Source organism: Liolophura sinensis, chromosome 2, assembly GCF_032854445.1.
Source record: "Liolophura sinensis isolate JHLJ2023 chromosome 2, CUHK_Ljap_v2, whole genome shotgun sequence".
Lineage (NCBI taxonomy): Eukaryota > Metazoa > Mollusca > Polyplacophora > Chitonida > Chitonidae > Liolophura > Liolophura sinensis.
The window spans coordinates 10,584,470-10,609,125 of NC_088296.1; the positions used below are offsets into that span (position 1 = coordinate 10,584,470).

General features: G+C 38.3%; 1 protein-coding gene across 1 annotated transcript; it reads left to right on the top strand.

Annotated features, from left to right (window-relative positions):
* Positions 1–734: 734 nt before the first annotated feature.
* On the top strand, positions 735–10,864 carry LOC135463106 (G patch domain-containing protein 4-like). The gene is made up of 7 exons (XM_064740425.1): positions 735–807; positions 2,273–2,346; positions 3,726–3,818; positions 4,614–4,706; positions 6,063–6,169; positions 8,363–8,416; positions 9,358–10,864. The coding sequence occupies exons 1-7, from the start codon at positions 753–755 to the stop codon at positions 9,818–9,820; spliced, it is 939 nt and encodes a 312-aa protein (XP_064596495.1). The 5' UTR covers positions 735–752; the 3' UTR covers positions 9,821–10,864.
* Positions 10,865–24,656: the final 13,792 nt, after the last annotated feature.

Below are 24,656 nucleotides of genomic sequence, written 5' to 3' on the forward strand. Positions count from 1 at the left end.
TTAAATTATTTATCTCTTTGATTGGTGTTTTACGCCGTACTTCAGAATATTTAACTTATACGTAGGAGGCCAACATTTTTTTCATCGTGGCGAAAATCGCACAGAGCCCAGGGGAAACCCACGACCATCCACAGGATGCTGGTAACCCTATTATATGCGAACGGAAAGGAAGTCATTTTGAGCTGGACTGGAACTCGCTATTCGCTAGTGTCTATAAGACTTATTTATCTTTAAGTATGAGGTTCTCGATAAGCATCGAAAGGAGTTGAAATAGCCACACAAACGTGCCTATAAAAGTAAAACTAGGAATATTTAGAGACACGTGAATCCGGCACCCGGAATCAAAGCTGAGGCTAGAACAAGGAAACTTGACTGTTTGGCCCGGTGTCAATGTAAGGTGACTGGGTGGGGTATCAATGTCTGGTGTCCTAGGATACCTATCGTCGTCATATGACTGAAAAATTGTTAAGTACGACTTTAGGCTTACATATATACATAAAAAAAGACAAACAACAAGAACAAAATATCAGTATTAAAACAGAATAATATGGCAGGTATAGATCAAATTGGATTATCTCAACGGAATAAATTAGATATCCGAGTTAGGCCTGTCCAAAAAAAGCATGTGTTAGGCGCACATGTACCATATCGCCTAGTTAAAGAAAGATAACTCTCTAGCAGATGATTTGTATTTTTGTCCTTCACTATACTAGTGATTATCTCCCCTGTAGTTACACACGTGAGACACGTAAATGGCGAACAGTGTGTTTGCCAGGAAACAGCTCCTTAAACATGGTTGGACAGAAGGTATGTGCCGTTTGGGGCTCTTATAATGGTCTCAAATGCCAGGGTGACGTCTAGTCTTTGTGATCAAGACAAAAAATTGTCAGCAATCACTCAAATACCGATCATCAACTTGGGCTTTATCGTGCGAAAACTGGGCCCTGAATGGTGTAATTAACTAATTCAGCAGGCTAAATATCTTCCTTGCTTATTTTTTCATTCTGATATTTACCTGGTTGGTCGAGAATGCAAACGTAAGATATAAAAAATAAAGCATCAACCTTTAACTTGTTGAACTGTGAATGGTGGAGAAAGACATGTATTTAATCAGAGATTGCTTTGGCAATAGATTTGGCAAAATTCTGTTCGGTCATGGATGGCCCCAAACTACATGTTGTGCGAGAACACTGACGGTTAGTTGAGGAATATTTGGAAACACCATGCTGACGGTTGCTCAACCTGTAGGTTTATGGTGGCGTAAAATATGTATATGGGAACGAAAATACAAGACAACACCTACATGTCATCAGCAAGTGAGTTACACTTGCAAACGGCTTTATGGCCTTCTGGACAATTTTTATTCAATTCCATGTAGCTATTGTTTTCGTTTGCAGCGTATGCCCATTTGTGGTTGACGTTTAGGTGGTGAAAAAAAAAAACAAAAAAAAAAAAGGCGCAGTCACAGCGTCAATTTCTTGTCATTTTAAAAGCATCTGGCCCTTCCTACTTTTACTTCACTCAACAGTTAGCTTTCAAAACAACATCGTTGTCCCATTTTAGACCGGATTTTCGAGCTGGTCAAGGATGGTCTCACACCAGGGTCAGAGTGAGCTACATTTAAACCCCTGACGCAGTTGTGTTAGCTAGCCCAGAGTAAGTGCTAGCCTAGTTTGTCAAGGTGTTTGGGACAAAAGTTATGCATCAGACGCATTTCAACCGTCTAAAGACACTTATGGCCCTCATCTTTTTGTTAGTAGATTTACTGCACGAACAATGTCGATGGTTTTTTTCGTAAAGCCCCATGGGCCTGTGCCTGATATTCCTTGGTAATGATCAAATTGCCTCGCTGTACTGACAGCCTTGATATATTTGACAAGGGCAGGTAACCACATCAGGCTTTTCAGTGGAAGGGCCAGAAATGTGAAATGTGAAATCTATCCAAACATTAATTTTTGAGCCATTTTGTAACAGCAGATTTTCATTTTCTCCTCAATGTTCCTCCAATGTTATAAGTGCTGAAAACAGGGTGACCCGTAGCATCAGTTTTGTAAGTTGACGGGTGGCTGGGTAGCTGGCAAACCCTATGAAACTGTGCCAGGTAACACTTTTATCACTGGAGGGAATTTTTGTAGTTCACCTTTAAATTTATAAAAGCAAATCTAACAAGTAAACAAACTCAAACTCTTAATTATTTGTGGAAATAAACGGCATGAGCTGACATTATTTAGGGATATTATCTATTAATGCTAGCATTTCTCTTATTTTGCAGGTTCCGGACTGGGCAAAGATGAATCTGGAATCAAAGAAGCCATTAAAGTGAAAATTAAGAATGACACAACAGGGGTGAGGATTATATGAGTACATTGCACCTATTTAGACACTCCTACAGAGTTCTCTCCCCCTCCCTGCTCCATTTTCTAATTTTTTGTAATGCTTATTCACTGCTATCATATTTTGGTAAATTTTCACCATAAATGAGGAATTCACATTAACGACTTCACAATAAGTTTGTCAAGTCATAGATGTGCAAGATGTAACCCCTGAAGCCAAAGTGTGCCAAGTCGTAGGCAAGTGTGTGTGCCAGCTGTAAACAAGTGTGTGCCAGCTGTAAGCAAGTGTGTGTGCCAGCTGTAAACAAGTGTGTGTGTGCCACTTGTAAACAAGTGTGTGTGCTAGTTGTAAGCAAGTGTATGGGCTTGTTGTAAGCAAGTGTGTGTGCTAGTTGTAAGCAACTGGATGGACTTGTTGTAAGCAAGTGTATGGGCTTGTTGTAAGCAAGTGTGTGGGCTTGTTGTAAGCAAGTGTGTGGGCTTGTTGTAAGCAAGTGTGTGTGCTAGTTGTAAGCAAGTGTATGGGCTTGTTGTAAGCAAGTGTGTGGGCTTGTTGTAAGCAAGGGTATGGGCTTGTTGTAAGCAAGTGTATGGGCTTGTTGTAAGCAAGTGTGTGGGCTTGTTGTAAGCAAGTGTATGGGCTTGTTGTAAGCAAGTGTGTGGGCTTGTTTTAAGGAAGTGTATGGTGTTGTTGTAAGCAAGTGTGTGTGCTAGTTGTAAGCAAGTGTATGGGCTTGTTGTAAGCAAGTGTGTGGGCTAATGGGACCTGTCAAATGCCCGGCTGCAGGACCATGTCTTCATTTATTGACATCAAATGTTCCTTTCCTAGCCCATCATGATGACGTCACATTAAAGACAGTCGACATTACAATAGAAACTGATACATTGTAATGGTATAGATGTTATGCTACAATCCATTGCTGACGTAACAATGGTTCAGGGTCCTGCTTCACACTAGCGCCACCTCACAGTATTGTGAGAAAAATATGCTGCCTCCCTGTTGTGAGCAGTTGTCTGCGTCTGTTGTATTTATTTATTATTTATTTGAGTTGTGTTTTACGCCATACTCAAGAATATTTCATTTATACAATGGGGGCCAGAACTATTGTGGGAGGAAACTGGGCAGAGCACGGAGAAAACCAGCGACCATCCACAGGTTTCTGGCAGACTTTCCCACGTACGGCCAGAGAGGAAGCGAGCATGAGCTGGACTTGAACTCGCAGCAACCGCATTGGTGAGAGACTCCTTGGTCATTACGCTGTGGGAGTGCGCTAACCAGCTGAGCCACGGAGGACCCGCATGGGTTTTAAGCACATGGGGTATGAATTTAAGAAACATGGAGATGAGATAGTATGCACTATTGACTAACACAGTTGATCTTGTATTTAACAGGTTGGTCATGACCCTGGGAAGGAGTTCACTTGCCACTGGTGGGATCATGTATTTAACAAAGCTGCCAACAGCCTTACCGTGGAAACAACTGAAGTAAGTCACCTGCCTCAAATTGAAAAAATAATCCTAAACATTAAAACATCTATATTTTTTCCATACTGTCAGTCCATATAATAAGGATCCGTGCATGCGCCCTTTTGGTGTCCTTTTTGTGAGAGTAGCTTGTCCAAATGTAATTGTTTTCTCATCTCTCCTAAGTTAAAACTGCTGAACAAAGGGAGTTTACAAGTAAATACCCTTGATCCATGGCCAAGTGGATGGTTAGACTGGTATCTGATTAACTAAATTTCTTGTATAAACAGAAGCCGAAGTAAACCATAAAAGGGGACCAGGAGGCCACATTTTCAGGGGAGATAACTCTTGAGTAGAAAACCATGAAGTGTTTTTTACTTATATGAACAAATCTATCCGTTTAGGCTGATTTTAGGCTATGCCTTATGTTTTATGGATAAATTTAAAGATGTGAATTCTGAATAACTATAGTCTCTTTTTTTATTAGGACAAAAACATCAACAAACTTCTGTGCTAAAGTTGATTAGTGTTTCGGTATAATAGTAACATTGGAACATTGAATATGTATATAGATACACCTGGATTGTTACAGCAATGATCCCAAAGTAGCTTATCTACAACGTACCCTGTAATCCACGCCATGTGGGTGATGTAACGGTGGGTTGTAAATCTGTGGCCAACAACACATTCCCACTGGGTTGTCCAGGGCCCAGTGGAAGAAAAAAAAAAAAACACTTTTCACTGTGACTGTATTAAAAGTTGCTGCAATTGTTAGTTCTGTTATATATTTACTATACATCCTCCTCTCATTGATAGGCAGGTGTACTGTTCAAGAAAAGCTCAGAGAAAGTGAAAGAGAAAGCAAGGACACTGACCAACAAGAGTGTTTTGTATTCTGGGTTTGTCAAGGTAATAATGGTTCCCGTACTCCTTACAGTGCATTGCCACTCCCAACGGTTGCTTTATATCACTGTCATCAGTAGACCACATCTGCTGTAAGGAGTATGAATAGTTACTTGTTTTGCTTTCGCCTTCTTGCCAAAAAAAGGACTCGGCAGGGCCATATCTATGAAAACAAGGCTTTCAGAGAATATCGGTAGCTCACCTGATTGAGCAGTTTGTAAAACTGCATAATGTTCAAGTCACGTGATACATTCAAAGACTGACCTCTAAACCAAAAAAAAAAAAAAAAAAAACAAATAGAAATATTGACACTGTTATACACAGATATTACCCTCTAAATTATATAGTGCTAAGATCTTGCCATTAAATCTACAGGAAAGGCCAAAATTGTTATTCTGTCACAACTAAGATTGTTAATTGTATGCATTAGGATTGTGTAGCAGTGATTTCATATGTTATGAAGTTGTAAATCATGTTGTAAATTGACAACTGCATTCTGCAATCCACACACTATGGTGACATTGTGACTGTACATACATGTATGCTGAAAAAATGCTGTAAAATGCAACTCAAAACAGTGCTTTTTAAAGTTTGTACATGAAAGAAATTTGCATGAAGAGCAATCTTTTATTAAGTATCAAATATTCTCTACTGACATCCTTGAGATAGAAATTGTCACATGCTTTTTGAAGGGAGGGTGGGTGTGGATGTGGTGGTTTTGAGGCAGGGGGACAGGGGGACAACATAATCCTGCACACAGCATAATCCCCCCCACAGCTTAATCCCTGCACACAGCCCCTCCCCCCCTCCAGCATAATCCTGCACACAGCATTGTTGCTTCACTCTGTGCATATCATGTACCTTAAATTACAAAATTCAAGGAATAGTGAATTGTGTATTACAATCATTATTAAGGGGTATATATTATGGGGTACTGTCCTCTGCTGCATGCATTGTGCTGAGTGTGCATATTAATTACCGTAAATTACCAAATTCATGACTTCAGCATTCTATGTATTGAGCTGAAGTTTTACATTCATTTTTTACAACCACTGCAGACGAGCTTTTCGCTGCCTACAAGCGAGTAGTCTTGCTGCCATTGAAATCTAAGAACTTATGTTACTTTTTTTTTTGGAGATATAGAAACATTGGTTGGGTTGGCCAATTTCAAAAGTATAATTTTACAAGTGTACATAGTATAATGACCTCAGAATATGCTTGAATATTAAAAAGTCTTCTGACCATGCTAAAGGTAAATTACTGTACCCTCCCCCCTCCCCCCCCCCCCCCCTCCCACAGACATATATTCAGTATTTAATTTGAATTACTTTCAAATGAGCCAGTTTTTCCAAACGTTTTCAGGGAGCTGTCTTACAAGCCACAGATAAAGAAGTGATGACAGAAGTCAGTTGCCACGATGACAACAGTGACTCTGAGAGCGATGAAGAAAAAGAGAAGAAAGCGATAAGGTGAGTGGTTAAGACCTTGTTACTGCTGTGTCATTTTTTGGAAGAGTTACGGGCATGGAAAAATTTGAGCTCCAAATGGGGTTCATGGACCATACTATCAGTGTTTAGGAACTCTGAAAAAGATATTTTTCTGCTATAAACACAACATTGAATGTTAGAATAGCTCTTTTTTAGCCAACAGTTAGAGATTACTGAAATGATTGGATGTGAGCTCAGGGCTTCTAGAGACTGTCAGTATGGCCCACACACTGTCAGAATGGCCCAAACACTGTCAGTATGGCCCAAACAATGTCACTATGGCCCGAACACTGTCAGAATGGCTCAAACACTGTCCGTATGGCCCAAACACTGTCAGAATAGCCCAAAAACTGTCAGTCCAGAATGCAAACATTTGAACACTCTTCAAAAACTTTAAAAAGATAAACTTAAGTAAAGTTACTTCAACTTTGATTAGTATAATTTGGGGATGAAAAAATTATTTCTTTTCTTATGCTTGTAGACTTAGTATCTCTTAACCTCTTTAAGCAATTTTTCTATGCACCTAGGCACAGTCATGCCTCATGTTTTTCATTGACCTTAACCTTCTATTTAACCGTAGTATTTTTTTATTGAAGGCCACTTTGCTTGGGCTACCATTACCTTGCTTACAGCAGAGGGATATTTTAGTATATTCTATAGTACTTTTTAAAAAATTTGCCTACATGTAGTCTACACCTTTGGTTCGAGGCACTCACTTTCCAGTCGCTATATCAAACAAGGCACAGGTACAAACCAGGACATTTTTACACTATTCTGCTCACAGAGCGTGCCTGGTTGCATGTTTGTGGAAGATCACTTTGTCTATATCTGTAGGTCACGTGTGAGATCCCAAAGTTTACTGGGCACTTTGGTTTCCTCAAGTCTCGTGGTTTTCTTTTTCTGTAAGCATTTTCCGCTTTGGGACCGGTAGATCCAGGATCAGTCCTTGATCGAGTCACACCTAAGACTTTAAAAGAGGAAGTTGTAACTTCCTTGCTTGGCGTTCAGCATGAAGGGGGTAGTGCAACGACTGGTTGACCCGTATCAGTATAATGGCTCGGTCGGGGCGGCTTACTTGCCTTTGGTAAGTTGTCTCAGTGAAGCAGCACTAGATAAAAGAGCAGTGGAAATCCGTCCTGCTACAAGGAGGCACATTACACGTACATGCACCCTAAGGATTCCTTCGTCGTCATATGACTGAAAAATTGTTGAGTATGACCTTAAACCCCAAGCACTCACTCACTCACTCTAAGCATTTTAGCTGTTCTTCTACCGTGGCTTTTTAAAGTGAAAATAAAGTATGCCAATGTATATACATTGAAAAAATGATATAGTTAAACAGGACACAGTTAGAAAAATATGTCAAAAAAATTCTACAAAGTTTTGAAACTCAAGAAGTTGAAGCTCAGCTTTGGGGATATGGCACTGAAGGACAATTCACTCCGAGTAGCCATGTTGTAGAAGTCCTTATGACCTTGTCCAATCACTAGCGCTGAAAGCGTCACATGATAATTGGCTGTCACGTCAAAAAACCTACTGACTCTCAATTGTCAGGGCACTTTCTTATACTGGATAGACAGATATCGATACAATAAATTGGATTTTGTGGTTAGTTTAAGTGTTGACTGATGCATTTTGGACCACACATTTATGAGCAGGGAACTAATATCTGCTGTCTGTGTCACAATGCTTACATGTTGGGCATGATACTGCAGTAACTTGTCAGGGTGAGCTGGCAAGGAAACTGCCTTGGGAGAGTCATTGCTTGAAGAAAAATATTGTGACTTTGCATTTTTTCCTTAGCAAAGCCAGTGTTATTACCAAAACATCTTCCCAAAATCTGAATGAAAGAGTCTGTTATCAATCAGAAGGTCCTGCTATGTTCGGTAAATTGCCTAAAGTCAGTACAGTCAGCTGTTTGTTTACTACTGATGGTACGGGAAAGCTCTTAGGTTTTGTGATGTCACTCTAGATAGCTATACCATGGTAAAATGGCGTCACCAAATCAGTGGCTAGGTACTGACGCTTGTGCTATTTATTTTGTTGATAAGCGTAGAATTTTAAAAATATTTGATAACATTTCTGGAAAACTACGTTATTAATTAATTCAGCTTCAGTGGCTGACGTTATGTCCACTTTAAATAAAACATTTTAATTTGAGTTGTCTTGTTCCAGCAAACTCACAGAAGAGGAACTCTTTTCTCAGTGTGAAGGCAGAACTGCACACAAGTAAGTACAGATGGATGGATGGGAAGGATGGATGTGATGGATGGGATTGGATGTGAATGGATGGATGGATGGATGGATGGATGTGATTGGATGGATGTGATTGGATGGATGGATGGATGGATGTGATTGGATGGATGGATGGATGGATGTGATTGGATGGATGTGATTGGATGGATGGATGGATGTGATTGGATAGATGGATGTGATTGGACAGATGGATTAGATGGTAAAATGGATGGGTTTGGATCATAGTTGGTTTGTGTGGTAGCATTACCTGGCATGTCTGGTAGTATGTAGGCCTAATCATTGAGGTGAGGAAACTACATGGAAGGTATTCTATGTATTAAGTAATAAAACAGTATCCAGTTTAGAAATGGACCCTTTTACATTGTTTAAATGTTATTGTATATTAAATGTGATGACAGCACGGTATTTTGAGTAATTCTAGACCAGTGACGTCTATTAAATCGCAGTTATTAAACATAACTGCATTTTTTGACTTATTTCTGCTTATGCCATTAGGCTAGGGGGTGTGTAATTTGCTACTGTTTCTGCATTTACATGGCCAGTTGGAATAAAACCCTAACTGAGGCAAATTGACAAAAGGCCGTATTTCACCGGTTACGTGTGTCCATTTTGCCAACTGTCACACTGTTGTCGCTGCTCTGGTTTTTCATTCTGTGCTGTATGGATATATATATATATACATTAACGAGCAGCATACTTTTACAGTATAGAAATGCAAACTTTACCAGTATAAACAGTACAGTTCATTATACCGTGAACAATTTTATTTTTCAAATAACTTAGTTTCCTGCCATGATACAATGGATCCCAGAGCTGCAGAATCCCAGAGCTTGTGGGGCCTGGGGTTGGCGACTCCCTAGAGAAAATTCTAGGCGACGCCTATGATTAAAACTGCATGTTTATTTGATTTGTAGGGGAGCCCGTCATGGACTGAAGCAAAATGCGAAGCTTCTCAGAATTCAACATCAGGAACAGCTTCTGCTGGAACAGTTCAGAGCCAATCAGAAAAAAGATAACTTCTCATCCAATTGGGACGATCGACACAAGGCAAAGGACAATCACCACCAAGGAGTTCAGCGATTGGATGAGAAGGAAATACCGTTGGCAGCCTGTTCTGATGATTGTCCTCATGAAATGCCTCGAAAGAAAAAGAAGTCCAAACGAAAACCGAGGGATGTGGATATTACCACAGACACTGATGTTGTTGTTGTTTTGAAATTGGATGATTTGACTGAAGCGAAAACTGAAGAGGCAGAAGGAGAAGGCTTCGTGAACAGAAAGCGCAAAAAGTCAAAAAAGAAAAAAAGAAAGTCTGATATTGAGGATGAAAATGGTAGTGCAGTTAAAAGTAAAAAAAGTAAGAAGAACAGAAGTTGATCTTTTGGGATATGTAGATTTAATTAAAAAATAAAGTATTCTAATGATTATTAATGTGGTCAGTTAAGAGTGGTCTGTCAGCAACCTGCGGATGGTTGTGGGTTTCCCTTGGGCTCTGCCCGGTTTCCTCCCACCATAATGCTGGCCGCTGTCGTATAAGTGGAATATTCTTGAGTATGGGGTAAAACGCCAATCAAAATAAAAATAAATACAGGAAGTACAGGAAGCCTGTTCAGTCTCCAGCCAGTGTTAAACTGAACTCTGCCTTACTACATGTAGAAGATTTGACTGGTACTCTTTACAGCGCATGCGCAGTTCACAGTGCTCGCGTTACATAACTGCCAACACAAGACCAGCTTTACCTTTAGAGCCTGTGGGACGCACAAGGGCTTGTTTAGGCTTAATCTCACCTTGGGTGTTCTCTTGAGGAACTGTTTAATCAGCATTCGGCAGTAAAATTATTTCAGGTGTTGGCTAGAATCATGTTGCGCATACTTCAGATAAAGAGGAGACATGTACATAACGTATTATTGAAAACAAAGGCTGAGAGATTTTGTGTTTTCTGACATGACTTTCTGCCTGATCCCTGTGACCCCAGGTACCTACGGCCTTGTTCAAGATTTGTGTACAAAAATATAAGGCGAACATAGAGAGCCGCGCATGCGATGTACGGACAGTCTGTTTGACTGACTAAAAGAAGTAATGGTGTGAAAAATACTCATTGGGTGGTCATATAATATAAATGGAATATCGTTATACAACCATACATTGTAACATAAATTTATTGCATCTGACAGGTTTGAGTCGACTCAACGCGGCCTAGCTAGAATATGGTGGTCGCCCAGTAATGATTTTAGGATGTGTATCAGTGTAAATTAATGACGGCATGGCAATTTAAAATTGTAAACGAATATTTTCGGGAGTATAGTTTTTGGGGGTATGTTACAGGAGTAATTTACATGAATTGTTCGGCCATTTTTGGCGGTGTATAGGGAAAGCATCAAGCCTGTCTTTTGCAGAAAGTTTTGCAGAAACCTCGAACTATCACTGATAATGTCAAGCGTCTGTACTCAGATTTGAATTTAACATCTTTGCTGCATGAATTGCAGCGCAATGTCAGGTACGTGAATAAACAAGAGCAGAAGATGGTTACTTTTGCCGATGAAATTTAATAGCCTCAGCTTTGGGTATGTAAGTAGGATATTTTGGAGTTTGTCATAAAAACACAAATCAAGTCATCTCGACGAATTATGACTTTACTACGTTTTGCGACTAAGAAATCTCACCATTTTTAAAGCGGCACGCTTGCCTCCCTTTAATTGATGGGTGATATTCCAAAAGATTTTACGATTCGAATTTCACCAGATATGTATATATATATATATATATATATATATATATATATATATATATATATATATATACATCGGGAGGTATAGTTATTTTGCGTTCGCGGCAGAGCTGTTAGCAGTAACTCAGGAGCTTCTCGTCGTGGTAGGTTCTGGCAAAAAACCTGTGAATAGTCTTTGGGTCCCCAGGGCTCAGGGCGATTTCCTCCTTGTGTAGGTGAAATATTTTTGAGTACTCCGTAAACTATAAATCAAATGAATACTATGTCATGACAAAGTCCTTTATGCCACCTCTTCATAGTGAACAGGCTTGAAGTTTGAAGATATCCTGCGTAGAGTTTCTTCTTATAAATATACGGGGCCTCCGTGGCTCAGTCGGTTAAAGCGCTAGCGCAGCGTAATGACCCAGGAGTCTCTCACCAATGCGGTCGCTGTGAGTTCAAGTCCAGCTCATGCTGGCTTCCTCTCCGGCCGTACGTGAGAAGGTCTGCCAGCAACCTGCGGATGGTCGTGGGTTTCCCCCGAGCTCTGCCCGGTTTCCACCCACCATAATGCTGGCCGCCGTCGTATAAGTGAAATATTCTTGAGTACGGCGTAAAACACCAATCAAAAAAAAAAAAAAAAAAAAAAAATCTTATAAATATACAAGCTAGGTTTACTTTCAGTTTGGTGCTGCTCACACAATTGTTCCATCAGTAAAATAGATTACTGACACTGTATACGAGCTAATTGGAGGTTAGTTACAGCGGAGTGTATATCTTCAGAATCACTTGTCCTGTCTGTAGATTATATGTCCACGCATTACACCTCGTACTTTTGACAGTCCCCTAAGTCGTGAGGGAAAAAATTGTACCGGGTCAATTTGGCAACATGCAGCGAGAAAGCAGCTGGAATGATGTATTTTGTCGTGAATCAAATAGTGTGCTTTTGACCAAGGCTGTAATCCATGCCCTCCAAAAAACCCAACAGGACACACCATCTAACTGACAGACCTCTTGACATCAGGTTACTGGATCGTTTATTTGATTGGTGTTTTACGCCGTAGTCAAGAAATATTTCTCTTACACAACGGCGCTCAGCATTATGGTGGGAGGGAACTTGGGGCGTGATGTGGTGCTAAGGACATGCCTTGTGATATAGATTTACAGCTTAAGCTTTGTTTTTGAGGAAAGACAACAGCCCACTCTAAATATTTGCGCTGAAGCTGCCCATTTCCCATATTTCGTCACATATATCTTTTCTTTTTAAGACACTAATTGTTCTGAAGCTGTCACTGTGATTAAATGGGTCAGTTCTTACGTTATGGAGTATATATATCTGTATTACAACCAAATTTGAATGGTGATACATCCGTTTGACAGTTTTCGTTAAGGCTATAATTCTTGCCTCAAAACTATGATACGCCTAAGACACGAATGAGACAAACTGAGAACAATAATTACAACAAAGAGATAGTTTTACTTTCATTTTCTTTCACGGCCTAAGCATTTTTGTTTCAAAAGTTTTAAATATACAAATTTTACAGGTGAAAGATAGAATTTACAAAATCATACAAAACATACATAATAACAAAAGTAAATCATTTACATACACATAGTGTTTGTTTTTATATTAAAATTCGTTGCATAAGTAATTAGAGAACTATCTTTGAAGAACGCCTTCACATTTAATATATATATATAGATTGGTCCGCGAAGATTCCATTGAGGTGGTCATAACTGCTCCGGGATTTTCAACTTCTCTTCTCCTAGAAAAATAAAAACAACAGATCAAGAACGTTAGTAACCTCAACTGATTTTTGCTGAGTAAGTTGTCTCCCCTTGGTACATTCATGGAAACACTGAGTAGCGCGCCATATAACTGGCAAGAAATGAAATCTGCTAACAGTTATTCCGGATTTTTTATCATTGCTTTTGAGGTAAGGTGAATGTATCAGTAATTAAATCTGATATGTTCAGACTTTACACAGCTAATTAACAAAGATATTGTATTTTTACCAAGCACAGCAGCTAGGATTAAAGAAATGTATACTTCTGTATTAACGGCAAATGTCTGGGACGTACCTTCGCACGTCTGTGACGTCACGATTTCCTCTTGTGCAGGTCGCTCCCAGAAAGTCCTTACGTAATCGATTGCCAGGAAGTTGTTGATGACGTCATCTGAAGGCGACATCTGGTTAACTTTCGTTTTAAGTTCGAAATCAGACTGGAAGAGCTGAAGAGTTGGTTCCAGGAGCTTCAATTTCCGGCTGACCCCTGAGGTAAGGACAAAAAGGAATTAGACATACTTTGCTTTTTTTCATCTGATGTCGTTATTCACATAAAAAAATAGTCAAAATTTGGACTTGGAAGAAGGTGGGTAGGAATTCCCTTAAGTTTTTTACCCTGCCTGGTGAAAATTAAAACATGTAAAATGAAATATAATTGATTCAAGTTTAAGTTTTCGTCACTTTTGCAGAAAATTGGAAGGAGATAAAGAGGACAAGAATTGTCTGAAGTAAGGTCTTACGTGGAATTTTGGGCACGGTGATCTGGAATGCTTCTTTGAGGAGAATGTTGACGGCTGTTTTATTTTGACCATTCAGAGCTTTGTCATCCTCCAAGATTTGACGGACCGTCACACAGGCTTCCCTCTTTTCACGGGTGAACTATAAAAGATGGCAGATTAAACAATTAAGAAAATGTATTGACTCAAATAACATATCGCTAACGATTGTTTTGAGGTTTATAAAGCGGAAAATTTTAAAGTTATTTGTGAAGCAGATACCATATGAATTACGGTAGATATCGATAAACCTTTAATTTAAAGATAGAGGATGAAAACAGTACGGATTACTGACGTTTGATGGAGCTTTTTCATCCGCCATTGTCTGTAGTCCGATTCTTTTTAGCTGATCCTCTATTAGGTCGACGAAATCCTCAGCCTTGTCAGCGACGAAATCAAAAACTTCCTCGACAATCTCGCTCCTCTCCTCCAGAGCATCGTTAATAACTTGACTAATATCACTGCCAAAGGAAAACAAATTTGATCCCGAGAGATCATTGTTTATAAGACTAGTATTATGATAAATCAAGAGAAAGAAGCAGATTTACTGTGAGAAGAAACCAACTGCACAGGTAACATTATTGCTTTTTTTTTGAGAATATATACACATGGGTTGAAATATTGTTGTTAAAAAGGAATAAAATTAATATTTTTGTGGTGTTGTAATAGTCTTCTCAACTATCCCAGTTTATCTGTATCCTTTAACAACTACAAATTTAACTCGTGATTTATACTGTTATCAAGGACAGTTTATGTGGGAAACGGCGGTCATGTCTATAAAAACCGAGGAAACCCAACTGAGCTAGAAGGAAATGACTGGACTTCTGCACTGAGGTCAATAACGCCTGATATAAATGCACCCTTGACTCCGACAAACCACCAGACAAACCACACGACATACCACCAGACAAACCACACGACATACTACCAGACAAACCACACGACATACCACCAGACATACTAGCAGACAAACTACCAATCATACCAGAGAGAGAGGTTTATACCATGTCCGTGACCTTACCTCTGACATAAGGTTCTGTTGAGAACTGTGTTAATTTCGCTCAAATATTTTTCAATGGGATCCAAAGCAGTATTAATGTTGGTGATCTCAGCTGAAAATACATAATCACCAAACTTTGAACATGTTGTAAAGAAACACATTTTATATTTGAGAGAATGCAACATTTGCGCAAACAATATGTGCAAATTATAGCACAAGAAAGTCCTATACACATAAAGGTAGGGCAAACAATAAATGTTTGCAAAGTTCCATCTAGATGAAATTATGCACAGCAGATTCATTCAGTACCGTGAAGCGTAAGAAAAAAAAAACGCCATACTTAGATAAACTTTTGTGTTTTGGAAAGACATTAAGTAATCAGACAGAAGGAAGAGTTGGCAAAACAATCAGTAATTAAAACTTACCACTGGCTAATTTCAGGACAGTTTGCACTCCTTGGTTGTTTTTAGAGTTCTTCTCCACGAAGAAATCTTTCACTGATCGACAGGCATCGTCTGCGTTCTCCAGTTCGGATATTACCATATTTGGGAGAGAGTCCATTCCATAGGCGGCAGCTTCCATGTTACCAAGGAGATCAAATCTCGTCTTTCCACATTGTACCATTGAGATTTCATTCGCCACTTGTGAGACATGTTGTTTGGCTGTTTTGTTAACAAGTGTAGGATCATAGTTAGCTTATCGCCACAAAGAGTTAATAATTAAAAACAGATTTATGAATAAACAATTAATAAATAAAAAATAATTAAGAATAAAGAATTAACTAGACGACATATACAAAACTGGGAGCATTTTTCTGTAACATTGCAAACCTTCTTGTACGAAACATCCAATGAGCGTTCTTAGTCAATGGCTAAATCTTTGATTGCAAAACAACAGAACCGTCAGGAAATTTTAATATATTGTGAAAAACAGGCCACAATTTACGTTCTTTGCTTGCCTTACTTACTCATGGAAGCAGCGACTAAAACGTCAGCTAGATTCTTTGTGGTGTTGATGGCGTTTGAGCCGAGCGTTTTCATTGGCTCCTCCCATGAAAGTACAACTGCAGATCTGGTTTTATTTTGAATGGATGCAATCTATAATTTAGAAATGAATAATCCGCTTTTAATATGTTGATTGAAAATTTGAAACAATCAAGTGTAAATATTACGTCACTTATTGACGAAATAACTTCAAAATTCTGTGTGTAAATATAAAACTAGCAAACCAGAAAATATAAAAATTGCTTATACTGAATAACAATATTTTATTTCCTTACACTATGAGCACATCTTTTATTGAAAATGCATGACAGTTCACATGACACGTATATGAAAGGGAGATAATTATGTCTTACCGATCGGGGCAGAAGTTTTAGACCGGATGTCAGAGGCACGAGAGTCGGCGCACCAATGGAACTAACACCTGGTATCATCAAAATTGTGTTGGCCATATCCTGCACAGCGGCACTTCGTTGATATAATTCTGTGAGATTTTGTGATATGTCGGAAATATTTGATAAGAACCTTGCCGCTCGGATAAATGGTTCTGTTAAATCCTGGTAACATTGGAGTGAGGCGGACACTTGAGTTTGGAGGTTGTTTAAAGACTCCAGAAATTTGTTGGTTGAATTAAAAGCTCCGACGCAGTCTGAAATGCGAAAAAAGATTTCTGTGAAAAAAAAAAACAGCGTCCCACGAGGCGATAAAACCAAGACCGTTGGATTTCCAATCTTGTCGACGAGGATAAGTTTATACATACTGTAAGAAAATGCTATTTACATGTAGCAGGAAAGTTGTCTGGGGTAACACCCTACTGTCGAAAACAATTTGCCTGAACACTTTTGTGAGCTTACCAGTAAGATAGTACATAAAAAGGCTGAAATCATTTTCATGGGACAAAAACACATGTACAAAGTGGCCTCGGGAGTCAACACAGCGATTAATGTTTAGTCGAAGCATACGTAGATATAAATTTTTACAGGGCAGTTTCACCGTGGCACCTTTTAATTTCTCTACAGTTCCCTAACGTTAATGCTATCGCTTTAAACTTTTAACTATCACAATACGCTTGATAAATTTGGCTAATTTTGTCTTCGACTATGCTCGAGATTCCGACCTACCTGTTGTTGTAGACACAATCAGGAAGCAGGTCATGGCTGTGACGAACCTCTTCATTATTGCGATGTATTGTTTCTTTTCTCTGAAACGACATCACAAAATATGAATGCTTTATCCCATATTTACATCAGTTAGAGAACTGAAAATAGACAAACTTCAGCCATGGTGTTGAGGCAGAGAGGCGTACTTTGCCAATATTTACGCATTTACATGAACGGTGAGAATAAAATCCTAACTGAGGAAAATTGACAAGAGGCCATATTTCACCGGTTACGTGTGACCAGTTTTCACACTGTCCGTTTTTTCCCTCCATGCCCTATTAAGTATATTATATACATTTGCCTTTTAAATGTCAGTAGAGGACGAAATCTAGAATCAATGATGTTCTGAAGGTGGATATGTGATTATATATATAAACCTAACTAAACACCCAAATACTAATAACTAATACCCAAATCATATATGATTGATACGCAAGTATTAGGATTTTCTAAGTGACAACATATATGTAGCTATACAATGCAAATTTAAAAAAAACGTACCTTTGAATAAGGATAAGTGGAATGAGCGATGGAACTCTGACTCGTCTCCTAGAAGAACTTGACGATCTCGTCTCTGCTCTTACACTCTGAACCAAAGAATTTGATATTAATGATTTTAGAATGTGTTAACTTATTATATACCCATACTTGCCCGGCCCAACCCCGCCTCGCCAAAGACTGGGTCAGCAATTCAAGATGTGACATTGTTTTTTCAGCCCCAGGAAATCTGTGGTAAATGGCTAGCGACTGATTCTAGTAATCACTGAGCGTAACAGCTGTTTCAAAGTTAACGGAAAGAGTCATTGTATTGTCAGTAATTAGTGATTGATATGCAGGTGTTGTACACGTGACACACTGTGATTGGTCTTTGGTTGAAATGAACGCATCGTTTCTCCTACACCTGACGCATAATATCTTAACGTCTGCTCTCAATCTGTTCCTTAAACTCCCTCCCCCCCGCCTCCCCTTCTTACCTTGCTCCCCAGTTCCCAGTTTGCTTTACACCAATCTCTACTTACACCAATCTCTACTTGTTTTTCATGAATAAAATGATATCGTAGCTCTCTAAGAACTACCATACTATGAGATGTACTATCGTTACAGGGGAGCATGCTCATATGTATACAATAAATCTAGGCATAATAATGTAAACGGATTTACTTTTACAGGAAAGGGAAATTGCATTCACTTTTCTTTCACCTGATAATTTTTACCGGAATGATCTTTGATACAGATCATCTGAGAATTCAGCCCTTCGAGAACACAAATTTGGTAATTGTACACAACAAATGTAAACGGTAGATCGAGTAGTATTGTGTAAGCTATGTGACATGGTCTGTTATCTATCCTCCGTTTGTGTTCACTTGTCTTTTATAGAGCTATCAGTCAAATTGTTCACACTCTCTGTGTAGCTTAGGTCAGGTCATAATTATTCATAAGTCAAATGGCACATTGGAAAAAGGGGCGGATCGTAATACATTTTAACTGAGAGTTCTACATTCTGACAATATAAGCCATGTTTCTGACAGTGTAGATCACGTTTCTGACAATGCATAGGCCATGTTTCTGACATTATAGGCCATGCCTCTGACATTGTAGGCCATGTTTATGACTGTGTAGGCCATGTTTATGACTGTGTAGGTTATGTTTAGGACAGTGTATGCCATGTTTCTGACAATACAGGTTATATTTCTGACAGTGTTGGGGCATGTTCAAAATGGTTTTCAAGTTTGGCTTGGCTATAACTCATCTTTAAAAAATACAGTTTGTTTTGTTACCAGTAGCGAAATGGTCTCTAGACCCAGTGACTTTAGAGTTACACATTGGGAAATTGGGCAATAAAACAATACAGTCTGAGTAAAGAGAGACTAAAATGGGCAGATGATCTTCCGTGAATGTGTCGAAGTTGTTTTAACCACCAGGGATGGTGGCTTGGGAGTGGGGTGGAGGGGGGGGGGGGGGGGTGGTTATGGGTAATATGTAATAGATTACCTTTCACAAACATTATCAGTATGCTTTTTAAAAAAAAATATTCTTCATGTCTTGCGAAATAATAACAATCTTCTTTTAAAATCAAGCTTGTGCATTTCAAAATGAATGACTTGCAAGAATTGTTCTAAACTGCATTTTGTTTACTCTAATGTGGATGTCCAACACAACGAAGTGTAGAGCTTGCCGTGTTACGTGTCACTGACGAAGGGAATTTTGGTAGGCGCTGTGGGGGAATTTACAGATAACTAAATATAGGTGACATGTTAAGAGAATAAGAGTTGGCGTGTAGACAATATTATATGGTCATTAATTAATTACGCTATCCATCTATGGTGATATTCTGTCACGAGTGGTTTCCAGGATGAATTTTTGTATTAATCTGTGTTTTAGGCAGGTGTGTTCAAAACTTGTTTGCAAATATGATCTTTAATATTGTTTTGGATTTAATTTTTCAAGAGAAAAGGGTATTCGAAAATATTTTTGTAAGATGGGTATTTGGGACCAACTTTTGGTATTCATCGTTGTTGCATAACAATGTTCTAAATAAGGATGTGATGCTTGTCTAATAAATTTATTTGATTATAAATTTGTTGTTTATATCAAAACATAGGCATTTACCTAAATTATGATAATTATTTATGAACATATTAAAAAATTTAAATATGATCCAAATTGCGGTTTAATACATTTGTTTACTGAAAGGATTAAATTGTAGTGCAAAAATATTTTTAAAGCTGTGTTACATCATCATTTTATGACATTATTAAACAAAGACTATAAATACTAAACGGTGGTCCCAAATATCATCATACAAAAATTATTTTCAAGCGTCTTTTTCTCCTGAAGAAAAGTCAGAAAAAATATTGAAGTTCACATTAAGGAGTAACTTTCGCACTCTTTCATCTGATCTTTATTTCATGTTTATGTTTTCTCCACCTTTAAAGCGTTGCCCACGTACATCCAGAGTACATGATATCTGCGATAAGACTGCTAAGTTCCCGTATTTTCTGTAAATATTTTTAATATTACACTGTATTGTATTACTGCTGTTACTGTGACCCTCATGCTATGAGGTTTATATCTATATTACAGCCAAATCTGGATGGTGAATACCGCTGTCTGATATTTTTTATTAGGCTTCTAATGCTAGTCTAAAAATCGTGTGAAGGACGTCGATTCAGCGTAAGACAAGGATAAAACTCACTGACAACAGCAAATACAACAAGGGCATAGTTTTCACTTTCATTTTCTTTCATGCTTTTAGCACTTTTATTACAGAAATTTTAAATGTACAAATTATTCAATTTAAAGATGTAGTTTACAAAGTCATGTCTTTAACATGCATAATAACAAAAGCAAATCATTTACATACACATTTTATTTTATTTTTATTAAAATCCATTGCATAAGTAACTAAAAAACTATCTTTGATGGATGGTTTCGCATTTAATATACACATATAAATTGGTCCGCGAAGATTCCATCAAGGCGGTCATAACTGTTCCGGATTTTCAACTTCTCTTCTCCTGAAAAAAAAGAACAACAAACAGATCAAGAACATTAGTAGCCTCAACTGATTTTTGCTAAGGAAGTTCTCTCCCTTTGGTGGCATTCATGGAACACTATGACTTAAAGCGCTATGGAACAGGCAAAAAAATGAAATCTGTGACAGTCCGGATTTTTTTTGTCAATGCTCTTGAGGTGAGATGAATGTATGAATAATTAACTCTGATATGTGTAGATTTTACACAGCTAATTAACAAAGATAATGTATTTTTAGCAAGCACAACAGCTAGAATTAAAGAATGCACGTTTTCTGCATTAACGGCAGATTTCTGTGACGTACCTTTCGCACATTTGTGACGTCACGATTTCCTCTTGTGCGGGTCGCTCCCAGAATGTCCTTACGTAATCCATTGCCAGGAAGTGTTTGATGATGTCATCTGAAGGCGACATCTGGTTAACTTTCGTTTTCAGTTCGAAATCAGACTGGAAGAGCTGAAGAGTTGGCTCTAGGAGCTTCAATTTCCGACTGACTCCTGAAATAACGACAAAAAGGAGTTTGAAATATTTTGTTTTTTTCATCCGAGATGTACGTTATTCACATAAAAAAATAGTCAAAATTTGGACTTGGAAGAAGGTGGTTAGGAACTCTCTTAAATTTTTAACACGGCCTGGTGAAAATTAAAACATGTAAAATAAAATATACTTGATGCAAGTTTAGGCTTTCGTCGCTTTTGTAAACATTTGAAGGAGATAAAAAGCGGACAAGAATTGCCTGAAGTAAGGTCTTACGTGGAATTTTGGGCACGGTGATCTGGAATGCTTCTTTGAGGAGAATGTTTGCGACTGTTTTATTTTGACCATTCAGAGCTTTGTCATCCTCCAAGATTTGGCGGACCGTCACACAGGCTTCCCTCTTTTCACGGGTGGACTATAATAGATGGCAGATTAAACAATTAAGAAAATGTATTGACTCAAATAACATATCGCTAACGATTGTTTTGAGGTTTATAAAGCGGAAAATTTAAAAGTTATTTGTAAAGCAGAAACCATATGAATTACGGTAGATGTCGATAAACCTTTAATTTAAAGATAGAGGATGAAAACAGTACGGATTACTGACGTTTGATGGAGCTTTTTCATCCGCCATTGTCTGTAGTCCGATTCTTTTTAGCTGATCCTCTATTAGGTCGACGAAATCCTCAGCCTTGTCAGCGACGAAATCAAAAACTTCCTCGACAATCTCGCTCCTCTCCTCCAGAGCATCGTTAATAACTTGACTAATATCACTGCCAAAGGAAAACAAATTTGATCCTGAGAGATCATTGTTTATAAGACTAGTATTATGATAAATCAAGAGAAAGAAGCAGATTTACTTTGAGAAGAAACCAACTGCACAGGTAACATTATTGCTTTTTTTTGAGAATATATACAAATGGGTTGAAATATTGTTGTTAAAAAGGAATAAAATTAATATTTTTGTGGTGTTGTAATAGTCTTCTCAACTATCCCAGTTTATCTGTATCCTTTAACAACTACTAATTTAACTCGTGATTTATACTGTTATCAAGGACAGTTTATGTGGGAAACGGCGGTCAAGTCTATAAAAAGCAGAGGAAACCCCAACTGAGATAGAAGAAAATGACTGGACTTCTGCACTGAGGTCAATAACGCCTGATATAAATGCACCATTGACTCACACAAACCACCAGACAAACCACATGACATACCACCAGACAAACCACCAGACATACCACCAGACATACTAGCACACAAACTACCAGACATGCCAGACAAAGAGGGTTCCTACAGAATCGGATCGAAACGAGAGACAATCCACCAGACAAACCACCAATCATACCAGACAGGGAGGTTTATACCATGTCCATGACCTTACCTCTGACATAAGGTTCTGTTGAGAACTGTGTTAATTTCGCTCAGATATTTTTCAATGGGATCCAAAGCAGTATTAATGTTGGTGATCTCAGCTGAAAATACATAATCACCAAACTTTGAACATGTTGTAAAGAAACACATTTTATATTTGAGAGAATGCAACATTTGCGCAAACAATATGTGCGAATTATAGCACAAGAAAGTCCTATACACATAAAGGTAGGGCAAACAATAAATGTTTGCAAAGTTCCATGTAGATCAAATTATGCACAGCAGATTCATTCAGTACCGTGAAGCGTAAGAAAAAAAAAACGCCATACTTAGATAAACTTTTGTGTCCATGAAAGACATTAAGTAATCAGACAGAAGGAAGAGTTGGCAAAACAATCAGTAATTAAAACTTACCACTGGCTAATTTCAGGACAGTTTGCACTCCTTGGTTTATTTTAGAGTTCTTCTCCACGAAGAAATCTTTCACTGATCGACAGGCATCGTCTGCGTTCTCCAGTTCGGATATTACCATATTTGGGAGAGAGTCCATTCCATAGGCGGCAGCTTCCATGTTACCAAGGAGATCAAATCTCGTCTTTCCACATTGTACCATTGAGATTTCATTCGCCACTTGTGAGACATGTTGTTTGGCTGTTTTGTTAACAAGTGTAGGATCATAGTTAGCTTATCGCCACAAAGAGTTAATAATTAAAAACAGATTTATGAATAAACAATTAATCAATAAAAAATAATTAAGAATAAAGAATTAACTAGACGACATATACAAAACTGGGAGCATTTTTCTGTAACATTGCAAACCTTCTTGTACGAAACATCCAATGAGCGTTCTTAGTCAATGGCTAAATCTTTGATTGCAAAACAACAGAACCGTCAGGAAATTTTAATATATTGTGAAAACAGGCCACAATTTACGTTCTTTGCTTGCCTTACTTACTCATGGAAGCAGCGACTAAAACGTCAGCTAGATTCTTTGTGGTGTTGATGGCGTTTGAGCTGAGCGTTTTCATTGGCTCCTCCCATGAAAGTACAACTGCAGATCTGGTTTTATTTTGAATGGATGCAATCTATAATTTAGAAATGAATAATCCGCTTTTAATATGTTGATTGAAAATTTGAAACAATCAAGTGTAAATATTACGTCACTTATTGACGAAATAACTTCAAAACTCTGTGTGTAAATATAAAACTAGCAAACCAGAAAATATAAAAATTGCTTATACTGAATAACAATATTTTATTTCCTTACACTATGAGCACATCTTTTATTGAAAATGCATGACAGTTCACATGACACGTATATGAAAGGGAGATAATTATGTCTTACCGATCGGGGCAGAAGTTTTAGACCGGATGTCAGAGGCACGAGAGTCGGCGCACCAATGGAACTAACACCTGGTATCATCAAAATTGTGTTGGCCATATCCTGCACAGCGGCACTTCGTTGATATAATTCTGTGAGATTTTGTGATATGTCGGAAATATTTGATAAGAACCTTGCCGCTCGGATAAATGGTTCTGTTAAATCCTGGTAACATTGGAGTGAGGCGGACACTTGAGTTTGGAGGTTGTTTAAAGACTCCAGAAATTTGTTGGTTGAATTAAAAGCTCCGACGCAGTCTGAAATGCGAAAAAAGATTTCTGTGAAAAAAAAACAGCGTCCCACGAGGCGATAAAACCAAGACCGTTGGATTTCCAATGTTGTCGACGAGGATAAGTTTATACATACTGTAAGAAAATGCTATTTACATGTACCAGGAAAGTTGTCTGGGGTAACACCCTACTGTCGAAAACAATTTGCCTGAACACTTTTGTGAGCTTACCAGTAAGATAGTACATAAAAAAGCTGAAATCATTTTCATGGGACAAAAACTCATGTACAAAGTGGCCTCGGGAGTCAACACAGCGATTAATGTTTAGTCGAAGCATACGTAGATATAAATTTTTACAGGGCAGTTTCACCGTGGCACCTTTTAATTTCTCTACAGTTCCCTAACGTTAATGCTATCGCTTTAAACTTTTAACTATCACAATACGCTTGATAAATTTGGCTAATTTTGTCTTCGACTATGCTCGAGATTCCGACCTACCTGTTGTTGTAGACACAATCAGGAAGCAGGTCATGGCTGTGACGAACCTCTTCATTATTGCGATGTATTGTTTCTTTTCTCTGAAACGATAACAAAAAATATGAATGTTTTATCCCACATTTACATCAGTTAGAGAACTGAAAAAAGACAAACTTCAGCCATGGTGTTGAGGCAGAGAGGCGTGCTTTGCCAATATTTACGCATTTACATGAACAGTGAGAATAAAATCCTAACTGAGGAAAATTGACAAGAGGCCATATTTCACCGGTTACGTGTGACCAGTTTTCACACT

Excerpts from the sequence above, each read along its gene's own strand:
- LOC135463106 (XM_064740425.1), top strand. The coding sequence starts at position 753 with ATGGCGAACAGTGTGTTTGCCAGGAAACAGCTCCTTAAACATGGTTGG. Across the intron at positions 2,347-3,725 it reads TTAAGAATGACACAACAGGG|GTTGGTCATGACCCTGGGAA; the intron begins GTGAGGATTATA and ends TGTATTTAACAG. Across the intron at positions 8,417-9,357 it reads GAAGGCAGAACTGCACACAA|GGGAGCCCGTCATGGACTGA; the intron begins GTAAGTACAGAT and ends TTTGATTTGTAG.